The sequence below is a fragment of the Pinus tabuliformis genome, chromosome 3_2 (genome assembly GCF_031772625.1).
Source record: "Pinus tabuliformis cultivar Carrire ecotype Pingquan chromosome 3_2, CPIR1, whole genome shotgun sequence".
NCBI classification, from domain to species: domain Eukaryota; kingdom Viridiplantae; phylum Streptophyta; class Pinopsida; order Pinales; family Pinaceae; genus Pinus; species Pinus tabuliformis.
Genome location: NC_142302.1, coordinates 377,163,015 through 377,175,880, shown reverse-complemented (window position 1 = coordinate 377,175,880; position 12,866 = coordinate 377,163,015). Strand labels below are relative to the sequence as shown.

The 12,866-nt window shown below is 41.5% G+C and overlaps 1 protein-coding gene across 2 annotated transcripts in view; it reads left to right on the top strand.

The window, feature by feature from the left end:
- Positions 1–12,866, top strand: part of LOC149180990 (uncharacterized) — a 388,049-nt gene that overhangs the window by 86,804 nt on the left and 288,379 nt on the right. For both annotated transcript variants that reach the window (XM_089416396.1, XM_089416397.1), the window contains exon 4: positions 8,763–8,834. In XM_089416396.1, the coding sequence (XP_089272522.1) occupies positions 8,763–8,834 (72 nt within the window). The remainder of the gene's footprint in view (positions 1–8,762; positions 8,835–12,866) is intronic.

The window sequence follows — 12,866 nt, the reverse complement described above, 5'->3', positions numbered from 1 at the left end:
GCGGGCTGCCAGAGATAGGCTATTTCAAGATTCACTGTAACTGCTTTTTAACATAATAAGCTGTGGAAAACCACCATAGTTGTTCATGCTGTTGTGCTGCAGAGAGAGGAAATGGGTTACATGATGGTATTGTTCTGTCAGGATTGAAGGTTTTGTGTAACTGTTTGGTTTACTGAAGTGGATGTTGTTGCTGTTCAGCCCCTTTTCCTGAAACGAGGGAGAATTTGTATATTGCTCCTCCTGTTATTCTTTAAGTTGAAATTTCGCGGCATTAGGATCAGTTGATGGAGCAGTTTGTGGATGATCATTTATGTATCAGGCTTGTGAAATGGATTGGTGATAAATGCCTTGAAAACCTTCCTGACATGTGAACATCTCAATTTAACAAAAAATCCGCAGAAATCAGCATTCAGGTTGGGTAAGTCAAACAGTGATTAAGTGATTCAAGCACCAGAGGCTAATCCCAGAGTGGCAAGGTGGGTGTGATAGACTACAGCCACGGTTTGTGGAATATACACTGTACCATCTGGCAGATTGATTTTATGAGATTCATGTGGCACAATCCAACGGACTCTTGATACAAACTTGTATTTTCTGTGGTTGTTTCAGTTGAGCAGCATATCACTATACCTGTGCTTGAAATCTTAATGAGTATAGACTATTGGAAGTGATGTTTGGTGATGTACCTCTGCTATAGAGGGTCTCAAACTTCCTCATCTCATTGGCTGTGAATATATTGAAGACACTCCATATTTATTTCTGTCTTGGAGCTGAATACGTTGCATATATTATCACGGTGGTGTTTTCTCTGTAATGATGGAGCTTCTTTGATGTTATAACACTTATCTACAGCCACTGTTCTTCCTAACATTTGCTGGTATATTCTACTTCAGATCTCTGTTATTATTAGAGTTGATATATCAGAGGTATATGTAATCCATTCTTGTAGGTTGAAGTTCGAATTTCAAAGAAGGAAGCAGTGATTTAGTTGTGCATCCATACAAAGCGTATCTTGGTATACCTGAGCATTTTAAGGGTGAAACATATCTATTGTATCTGTGTTGGAAGGACTTTGAGCCTCTCATTCTTGCTGGACACAAATCTGTTAGTGATTGGCTAAATTCTTAGCTGGAATTAGTTGAGTGCCTTTTTCAAACTGATATTCTTAATTTTTTGAAATCTTCAATAGCTAGGGTTTGTCTAGACTTGCTGAGTGTTCATTTCTTTGTTGAGACAATGGCTAGATTTGATGATGTATTAGAGTTACTGAATACACTAATACACTCCACTATTGGTGGGAAGGTAAATGTTAGCAAAGACACTCTTTGTGACATTCAGACCTGCCTGCATGATGCACAAGAAAAGATCGATTTTTTGTAGCTTGAATCACAGCTACAGCAAGAAGAGCTACATCAAAATAGACACCATTCTGAACCTGTTTCTGTTCAGAACATTGAGACAACCACCCATCAGCAGCATGTTAATAATGGTACAGTTCATTCAAATAAAGCAGCAGTTGTATATGTAGATGCAGAAACTCAGTCTGCACTTCCCAAGCCCATCATCAGACCTTGGGAACAACTTGTCCACAACAAGCACAAAACTGGTCTTGGATATGACAAGGACTTGTCCTTTCATATTCCAGACTATGCCAAGCCCATTCAGTTTCAGAGTGCTGGATTCATTCATGACAGTTCACCTGCTTCTCATGACAGTTCAGCTTCAGCTGTTCCAGATTCTGCGCCTCTTCCATAGCAACAACAACAACAACAACAACAGATCATGAAATGCCAACACTGTGACCGAGTTGGCCATTTGAAAGATCACTGTTTTGATCTTCATCCATGTAAGCACTGTCATAAAACCAGTCATTCTTCACACAGATGCTTCAGAAATAAACGTCCTGCAAGAACAAAGATTCATCTTGGATGGATCGCTTCTTGGCAATGAGCATCAACAGCCAAGAAGATATTTCAAACACATGTCAGAACTTGTTCCAGAATATTGAACAGTCTTGCAGTTGAGTTTCCTCCATCATCTCACCTTGTATCTGACAGGGGGGGAAATGATGGTCATCTACAAGCTTCAAAGTCACATCAAGCGAGCCTGAGCCACAACCTGCCACACCAGTTTCAGAGTTGTAGCCAGAGACAAAGATGCCCCTGAGCATGCCTTCAGTTGGCAATCTGGGACACTTCCTCTAGCAGAAGACTTCAGCTTCTTGCCAGCTTTGGAAGCATTCCAGGAACACAATTGAGAACACTTCCTCTAGCAGAAGACACCAGCTTCTTGCCAGTTTTGGAAGAGTTCCAGGAATTGCATTAAGCATTCCAGAGTTGTTGGTCATCCTTAAACCATCACAGATTAAGAACACTTCCTCTAGCAGAAGACTCCAACTTCTTGCCAGTTTTGGAAGAGTTCCGGGAACTGCACTAAGCGTTCCAGTGTTGGTGGTCATCCTTAAACCATCGCCCTTTTTTACCAACATTTCATAGAGCACATTCAGCCTAGTGCTGCCATGCATTTTTTGCACATTTTGTATTACAGCTCTCTTCTTGGACTCATACATAACCCTTCGGATTAAGGGGGAAATGTTGGACACCTAATCCTAAATGGTTAGTGTGGAAGTTGAATGGACAAAAACAGTCCAAGAGACCTTGGGATTTGAAACCCAAGAGTCACATATTGTACTATAAATGTATATCTGATGTTAATAAAAAATGTATTGCATGTTTTATCTTTCACATTGTCTTGCTGTCCATGTGTGTTTAACGACTTCACATCACATGTCCATTGGTATGTCACCATTTTATGCCTTATATTTGTATCATCCTTTATCTTTTGTTGACGTGATGTTTGGTGATAGCAGGGCTCCCAGAGCCAAGATTTGGATCCAAGAGAGTCAGGATATCCTCTGAGCTCTCAAGGATAACATGGCTACAGCCCAGAACCAGTAGAAGCTGTAGGCCGACAGGGGTCGGGTGGAGAGGCAGTTCGAGGTAGGGGACATGGTCTACCTACGATTACAGCCATATAGACAGTTGTCACTGAAGCAGAAGGGGGCTGAGAAGCTCAAGCCCCGCTTTTATGGGCCATATAGGGTCATACGCAGGATTGGACAGGTTGCATATGAGTTGGAGTTGCCCCAAGGCAGCAAGATTCATAACATTTTTCATGTATCATGCCTAAAGAAGGCATTGGGGCAGCAGGTGACAGTGACAGATGAGCTACCACCCATGGATGACGAGGGGCATTTGGTATTGCAGCCGAAGGCTATCATTGATAGCAGGGAAAGGCAGTTGCGGAGCAGGACGGTCCAGGAATTCTTGGTGAGGTGGAAGAATTTGCCGGATGAGGATGCCACTTGGGAGAGTGAGAAGATCTTGCAGCATCCATCACTTCAGTTGTTTGAGGACAAACAACATTTTTCCAGGGGAGACTGTAATATTCCTAATTAGCCATGGCTAATTGGAATATTTGATTTTGCCCAATTTTTGCTTTATAGTTATTTATAAATAAAAAAGTGAGGACTAAGGGACATAACTCACTTTAAGAATAAAAAGTCACTTCCTAGTAGCACAACATTGTGACTTAAGGAGGAGCCAAGGGGGCCAAAGGGGGACGCAGAAATGGGGCCCACGCAAACACATGGAGGGACTGCGCAGGAGGGAAGAACACATGGCAAGAGGGGAATCACGCAGGAGGAGGTGAGCCTATGGATTGTGTGAGGCAGAGGCTATAAAATAGAGAAGAGCCCCCTCATTTTGGATCATTCAGTTATGTGCATTTTGAGCTAGTTGTTTCGACTTTTGAGCATGCTGGCTAGTTAGCTAGTCTGCAACACTGTTTAGTGCATTGAGTGTCTCCGTTCGGAGATCTCACCCTTAGCCCCGGGGGACTTCAAGTGCCTACTTGGGCAAGGTATTTCCATCAGTATTTCAGTAGTAGTTTATCAGCATTTCAGCAGCAGTTTCATCAGCGTTTTGGAGGACTGCGCAGCACCTGGAGAGGGACGCAGTTCTTTTTGGTTGCAGTGCTGGATTGGGGTTTGCAGGTGGATTTATGCTGGGTGATTGAGCAGGGTTCCAACTATTGTCTCATTGGAGGATTTTTGGAAGGGTTTCAAGCAGAGTTTAGAGGGGCTTCTTCAGTGGCAGCGCAGGGCATTGAGGAACTGTGCAGAACCCCAAGGGGGTGTTTTTCGGGGGTCGACCATTCCAGGAAAGCTTTCTGGGTTTTTCTGGGTTTCTTGAGTAGAGCCCGAATCCAGAGTTTCAACTTTTTCTGAGGAGGGGAGCAGCTCCAAATCATCATTTGTTTTCTAGCAGCAGCAACAACATCCATGCAGAGAGGCCATTCTTTGTTATTCTGAGAGTATTTCTTCACTTGCCTTGTGCAAGTCGAAGTGCCATCTTTCTGATCACCTCCTGTACTTATCTTATTGCTCAGTATAATAAAATGGCTTAGCATTTTACGCTGCATTTCTTGAGTATCTGCTTATATTTCCTGTTTACGTTATTATATGCTGTGCCACAGTTATTTTGTCATTTTTTTGGGGTTATTATATCATTTGCACGTATTTGGTTGGAGTTTTGCTGGGCTTTGAGGAATATTTCGGGTTAGGGATATTACATCTTGGAGATCTCATGTGCTTTAGCCTCTCCACGAATTTTCATGGCTAGAGCACATCCGATGCTACCCCAAATCAACAGAGGAATCCCGTATTCTATGATCGCTCCAAGCTTATAGACATCAGGTACCACTTCATCTGGGATATGGTACAAGAAGGAGCAAGAAGGCTCCTTCGCATTAGGACTAATGTGTAGATCATCGATATTCTGACGAAGCCCTTGGGAAAAGTCAAATTCTTGACTTTTCGAAAACGACTAGGAGTCTTAGAGAGACCCTCTCCTGAGGGTCCCATATGATATGGATATTGAGCTTTGGGAGCTCCGGGGGGCATGGGGTACTTCTTGGAACGATGAATAACCATAGGGTGAGTGGTTCAACCTTCCCCTAGTGATTTGTTGTGTATAGGGTGAGTGGTTCAGCCTTCCCTTGGGATACCCCATGGTGACATGTAGGCAGGATGAGTGGTTCATCATTCTCCTGCTTAGACATCCTACCCATGCAGTCTAGGACTCATGGGAAGTACCTCTCATCTGGTCAATGAGCAGAGAAATGAGGATAGGGACCATAGTACTACTGATGGACACATCGTGTACTACCATACTCTCTATGCTAGGATGATAGTGATCTAGGATCAATTGGAACTGATTTCGGATAAGTAAGAGTGGTATGATACAACCTCTTTATTTGGAACTGATTTCGGATTAGTAAGAGTGGTATGATACACTCTCTTTATTTGGAACTGATTTCGGATCAGTAAGAGTGGTATGAGACACTCTCTTTATATGGGACTGACTTCAGGTCAGTAGAGAATGGTATGATACATTCTCGATCACTTCTTCTTCTTCAAAGTTCAGCAAAGCAGAGAATAGCAGTGCAGGGCATTACGTTGATGGCAGGGATAGTACAGTCTGGCAGATGGATTAGCAGATGGAGTTCTCCCTAGTTGAGAGGGTGTGTTAAAATTGGCAACTAGGGCCAAACTCCATGCTGGTCTTCTTATTTATGGCAACTGATATTTTTCTTGGATTCCTCTTGTCGAGAGGTGTAGGATTGATCTAAAGATCATCCGATTTCAACATGTATTCATGGAGATATGAATTTATTTGTGTTATGTGACACTTCATTAAGGTCAGTCAGCAACCAAATTACCCTCGACGTTTTATTATAAATTGAAGAGGTCCTCAAGTCATTTTGTACACACTTCTCCTAGGATCTCTCTCCACTCGTTTGGGTTTTGGTGGCTAGAGAGATCTAAAGGGAGAAACCCTAGACGTAGTGAAGGAAGGAGCTCTAATTGCAGACCTAAGGAGAGACCTCTACGCTGCCCTAATGAAGATCAAGCTTCAGTCATGAAGACTTCTACGCTGCCCTAATGAGATCTAGACGCAATCATGGAGGAGTCTTATATGCTGCCATGGAGGAGAGACCTGTATGCTGCCCTAATGAGATCAAGCCACAGTCATGGAGGAGACTTATACGCAGTCCAAGGGAAGGATCTAGCCACCATCATCTAAGGATCTAGCCGCAGTCTTCTAAGGACCTAGCTGCTGTCACAATGATGCCTAGCCGCAGTCATGTCTTACAAGGAGGTCTGGCCGCAGTTAAAAAGGAGACCTGTAGCTGTCAAGAGGAGTACCAATATGCAGTATGAAGGTGGCCCTAATCCGCTGTCCCAAAGGTCCTTATTACGCAGCCCTAATCTGCTGTTAAGAGGCCCATTCATAGTCTTGTGAAGGCTCCTATTTGCTGTCATGAAAGAGACTCCTTATCTGCAGCAAAAGATGGCACTTATTCACAGTATAAGGAGGTCTGAAAGGACAGCATATAAATTTGGATTGCTGTAGGTGACAGCATGATCATTGAAGACATTTAAGACATGCCTTAAGGACTGTGTGCAAGGTTGGTAAGCCACTGTTACATAATGAAGGAATGCGTTGAAGAAATCTGCCCTAGATCAGCTTATGTAAACAGTTGGATGTTGGAAAGGGCTGACAGCAGAGTCAAGTTCTTATAGGATAAAGTATTGCTGCGTTGATGGTGCTTGGATGCTGTTTGATAAAGGACTGGAGGCCTAACTTGTTGCTCGGCTAGGCCGCAGGCCATAGCTAGCAACAAAGGCTGTTCTCAGGATTTCCAATGAGACCTGGACAGCGGTGCAGTGGTGGAGTCTCTACTTGGTTCATCACAGCCTTAGAAGGCCTGCCTTATTGACCATATGGAGAATGAAGGATGATGTCCTATCTTATGAAACAGGGACAGCTTATGCAGCAAGAAGACTACAGCGTTCTGGGAATTATATTGAGTCAAGGCTTGACTATGTTTGACTCTGTGTGATGAGCTTCCTGTTGATGATACTTGGATGAAAGAGTCTGTCCAGTTTGACCAGCATTGACTTCTCTGGTCAAGGGTTTTCTACTGCTGTCACAAAATCTCAGATTTGTATATTTGTACTATCTCTCTCTGCTGAACTATTGAAGAATATAAGAAGAATTGATCAAGGGTTTCTCCACATTGGGGTTTGTCCCTGGCTGGTACCACATCTTGTGTCCTCTTGTCTTGGCTTGTCTTCTGCTGTGTATGTTTATGTTCTATCTGCACTTTACTATCATGCTGATGTGATTGCTAATCTGAATTTTGACATTGGGCTAATATGAAAAATTGAAGTAAATTGCACTAAGAATAGAACATACCTAAATTTAACACTTTTGAATGTGATCACTCTCTAAGTTTGTTGTGATTCTTCAATTGACTTCTATAATGAGATTGTCCAATCTCTTTCCAGTTCATCCAACTCCTCTCCATCCTGCAGCCTACCTTTTATAACCCATCTCGAAGAGTCAGTCAGATCTGTTTAGTTGCTCTTGCGCTTTAGTTATGAAACAGTTTGACTCCCCTTTAATAATCAATGCCCACTGTCTAGTTGACTTTTGTTGATCATCGAATGCCACATAGACATTTCCTCCTGATGACATATGTCTAATTGTGGCATAATATAAGTGACAAGGCTATTGCTAATCCAATCCATGTCTCTCATAGAATATAGTCAATCTCCTATTCTAGTTGTCAACATATGTAGTCAAACCAATATAGTAGATGCGCTCGTCTAAGATTTCTAGCGCATCTCCCAGATTTGTGAGTCAATTTGATAATACATTTTCTAGTCAATCGCATTTCCCTTCTCTAGGATTCTTCTAGTTGATCCAGTTTGGAATCAATAATTCAATATGGAGATATTTGAGAATTTTTAATTGTTAATAGTAGTTTTGTGCAGTGTGTGTGGATTTTGTGTTTGGTGAGAGATGTTAATCTCCTTATTTGGGAAGGGAAAGGAAGAAAAACCCTGTCATGCATCTATTTTGTGCTTTTAATGATTTTGTATAACAGATGGCTTCGTGTTTTAGGAGAAAATAGCTGTATAGAAAAGGGCCATATAATGCTAAATAGGGATACCTCTGAATTTTGAACTCAAGTAAATGCATGAGTCCAATTTCTCTAAACAGGAGATAATGTTCTTTTCTTGATAATGTATTGGGCCATTATTATAATTTAGAGGGTCTGTTTGTTAGTTACCCTCACTAAAAGCTTTGGCCAAAGCATCATTGTGGCAGTTATTTGCCACACATTTATATTAGTTCCTTTCAAGGATAAGCTAGGGTGATATAACAGCTGTTTTCTTAATGCGTCTTTTGAGTATTTATATCATATTTTTAGCTAAGTGGCTTACATTTTCAAGAATAGAGAGAACGCTAGACGAAGATTCTACTTTCTTGAGTCCATCCAGGACCTCCTAATGACAATGCCAAAAAAATTACAAATGAGATGGTTTACAATGACTCAATACTAACATTCACCCAACATCCTTTATAGAAGAAAAGGTTAGAGATTGACGTGGGATCAATATAAATTGTTTTAAAAGTGAACAAATTCTCTAGAACAGAACGTTTTTCATTTATATATCAATGATAAAAAACCGTATGTAGTGAAGGTCAATAGACCCTTGTGAAATATTTCTACTTTTCCCACTAGTTTATAAATATGTTATTTTGTTTATGTTTATGATGTTCATTATTATATTTTCGTCCAACCTCATAATCTAGAAATGTCTCTTACCTCTGATAAGGGTCCTGCAGAAAGGCATGGAGAAAGCATTCAAAGAGAGGATGTTGGGTGTTCCTACTGGAGAAACACTGTATGGAAAAACGGTAAATATAATGTGCTCACCATTGTTTTAGTATCTGAGGGATTGATCCTTGATTCATAATTTTATTCTGTTTCTATTTAGAAGTGCATTATGTATTACTTCGTGAAATATATACCAGTATTTATGTTAAAAATATGAAAAAGTACAATATGGCTTCGTTATACGAGCAAGTAGATAATGATCAAAATGACAAGGTTTCAAAATTTTTGTCAGCTCATGTTCTTATACTTAAAAGGATACACAAGTGCGAGAACAAGGTCCTTGTAGATAATAATGCATGTATTTCAGAAAGATTGAAAGTACTCGCAATATCTACATGGGGTGGATGGGAGATCTAGAGAATAACAATACGAAGTCAAAGGCTTGAAGAGGAGTCTGCATCATACTTCAGCCATGTCGTCTGTGTGCTTCTATGTATTGGTATCAATGGCACATAGCTTTTCAAAGGACTGTTATGGGATTCCGTCACAATCCTTTAGCTGCTCGATATTTGCCCATATCTTCCCTATCTCCTTCTCATTGAATGTCATAGTCCATTTGAGCACTGCGTTCTTATCTTTGCATAATCAGAGGTTCTCTTTGACTCTGTGGATGTTTGCCTTTAATGAATCTCTCTCTTCCAGGATTGCTGGTGGTGATTAAGCAAATCTGGTTCTTCAGGTATCTTTACGCTTCATCAGAGAAATCCATTGTAATTCAGGAAGAATTGTTCAGACTGCAATTCTTTGTTGAAAGTCGTGATTGGAGTTTTGGAGAGGCTTGAAGATAATGTAACAACTAATGTTAATTAAGTTTGTAAATGGTGCTACGCTAGCTATAAAATTAATGTGACATTTGACAAGGAAATAAAGCACATGGGATAAAAATGATGTAATTTGATATTAGGACATGCTCCCATACTTTTGCAAGTTACAGCACATGGTTTCCCAAAGGAGTTTTATAGAGTTCCTTTCCGGTCCTTTAGCTGCTTGATATTTGTCCATATATTCCCCATGTTCTTCTCAATGAATGTCATAATGTCTTTGAGCATTGCTTCCTTATCTTTCCATAATCAAGGTCGTCCTTGGTTCTATGGATGTTGGTCTTTAATGAATCCATCTTTTCCATGATTGCTGATGGCAATTAAGTGATTTTAGTTCCTTATCTCTCTTTATAGTTCAGCAAAGAAATCACTTGTAATGTAGGCACTTGCTCACTGTAATATCCCGTTTCCGGGATATCCCTCAAACCCAAGCAAACTCCAACCAAATACGTCCAAATGATATAGTAACCGGGAAGCTCAAAGTGATAAAAATAATAGTGGTGCAAGTTCCAATGTTGCACGAAGCGGGGGCGAAGCGGAAGCGTTTTTTGGAAGCGGGGACGCGGAAATGTCATTTTCCAAAAATCTAGGAAGCGAAGCGTCCGCGGAAGCATCTGCTATAGATATATATATATTTTTTTATATTTTTTGCATTTATACTCAAAACAAACATCCGAAATAGCAAATTAATTGTAGAAGACATGAAAACATGCATATTTTTGCATAAATCAAGATAGATATAACATCCATTGTACATTAATGATTAATTATTCGAGCATCAACCATTTAGATGCATCAACCATCTAGAATCTAGATTCTTCTCCTCTTGTCTAGCCTTTGCCTCTACCTCGATTGTCTAGGGATATTAGTCAACATTGCCCAATTTTGATCAAACTACCTAATTCAAGACTTAAAATATGGTAGAAAAAGCTTAACATGCTTGATCGATGATTTTGACTTGATTGAAAGGTAATTTTTTGCTAAGGGCGTGCCGCATGACAAAGGAGTTCAACAATTAACACCACCAACACTAGGGTACATATAGGGCTTGGTGCTCTTGATTAAATGCTAATCGCATACCTTCATACTTGATATAATCTAATGAAATGCCACAATCCCATTGATCCTGAATTCCTAAAAATTGTTAAGTCTGCTGAATTTTGCATAGGATATGAAATTCTATTTTCTTCATATGAAGTCCAATGAGGCTGGAACCACTCTCAAACATCCTGAGTCATTTCATGGTAATGTTAAAAATTTAGGTTAAAGGATGAAAATGAAAAATAAAGGAGAATGTCACTTTTACTTTAAGAATTTAACATTACCATGAGGGAGCATCTGCTATATTTATATTTTTTTTTGCCTTCATTCGTCACCCTAACCCAAGGTGGACCCACCTCCAACAAGCAAACTCACCTAAAATAAAAAAAAAAATTGAAAAAAAAAACGATTTTCTAAACGCTTTTCCGGAAGCGTACGGGAAGCGTACGCTTCCTCCTTCGAAGCGCCATGCTTCCGATGCTCGAAGCGCTGTATGAAGCGCGCTTCGGCGCTTCCATACCACGCTTCCGAATTTCCAGGAAGCGGCAAAAAAATTGGAAGCGGCGCTTCCGAATTTCAGAAGCGTGCTTCCGGCCAAGCTTCCTAGGCGCTTCTGTATGGGACGTGCTTTGGGGCTTGGAACCAGGGGGGGCGCTTCGTGCAACATTGGGTGCAACATATAATAATGTAAACATGAAATATAAGCAGATACTCAAGAAATGCAGAGAGAAATGCTAAGCCATTTTATTATACTGAGTAACAGAATGAGTACAGGAGGTGATCAGAAAGATGACACCTCGACTTGCACAAGGCAAGTGAAGAAATACACTCAGAATAGCAAAGGAATGGCCTCTCTCTGAACCGCGTCCAAGCTGCTGGAGAACTGCTGTGCTGTTGCTACTACTGGAAATCAAATGAGGATTTGGGGCTGTTCCCCTCCTCAGAAAATGCTGAAACTCTGAAATCAGACTCTAATCAAGAAACCCAGAAAAACCCAGAAAGCTTTTTTGAAATAGCCGACCTCCGAAAATCACCCCCTTGGGGGATCTACGCTGTCCTCCAAAACTCAGCCCGAAACTCTGCCAAAATCCTCCAATACGCAAGAGCTGATCCCTTGTTCAATCTGCCAGCTCAAATCCTCCACAAAACCCCAATCCGGAACTCCCACCAAAAGAACTACGTCCCTCTCTCTCAAGACTGCGCAGTCCTCAAATGCTCAGCTCCTCCACAATGCCAAAGATCAATCCTACTGCAAAAGACTGCTGAAAACTACCTTGCCCGAGTAGGCACTCGAAGTCCCCTGGGGCTAAGGGTGAGATCTCCGAACGGAGACACTCAATGCACTAAACAGTGCTGCAGACAGGCTAAACAGCCAGCGTGCTCTAAGTCGAAGTGACTAGCTCAAATGCACATAATCGAATGCCAAAATGAGGAGGCTCCTCTCTCCTTTATAGCGTTGGCCTCTCTCAATCCCAAGGCCCACCTCCTCCAACGTAATCCCTCTCTTGCCACGTGTTCCTTTCCATCTGCGCAGTCCCTCCAAGTGTCTGCGTGGGCCCCATCTCTACATGGTCCTTTGGCCCCCCTTGGATCCCCTTTAAGTCACAACGTTGTGCTACTAGGGAGTGACTTTATTCTGAAAGTGAGTTATGTCCCCTTTTTCCTCACCTTTTTATTTATAAATAACTATAGAAGGCAAAATTGAGCAAAATCGAATATTCCAATTAGCCATGGCTAATTAGGAATATTACAGTCTCCCCCGGCAAAATTTTGCTTGTTCTCAAGCAACTGAAGTGATGGATGCTGCAAAATTTTCTCTCTCTCCAAAGTGGCATCCTCATCCGGTAAATTCTTCCACCTCACCAAGAATTCCCGGACCGTCCTGCTCCGTAGCTGCCTCTCCCTGGTATCAATAATAGCTTCTGGCTGCAACACCAAATGCCCCTCATCATCCGTGGGCGGTAGCTCATCTGTCACTGTCACAAGCAGTCCCAATGCCTTCTTTAGGAATGATACATGAAAGACGTTATGAATCTTGCTGCCTTGGGGCAGCTCCAACTCATATGTAATCTGTCCAATCCTGCGTATCACCCTGTATGGCCCATAATAGAGGGGCTTGAGCTTCTCAGCCCCCTTCTGCTTTAGTGACGACTGTCGGTATGGCTGTAATCGTAGGTAGACCAAATCACC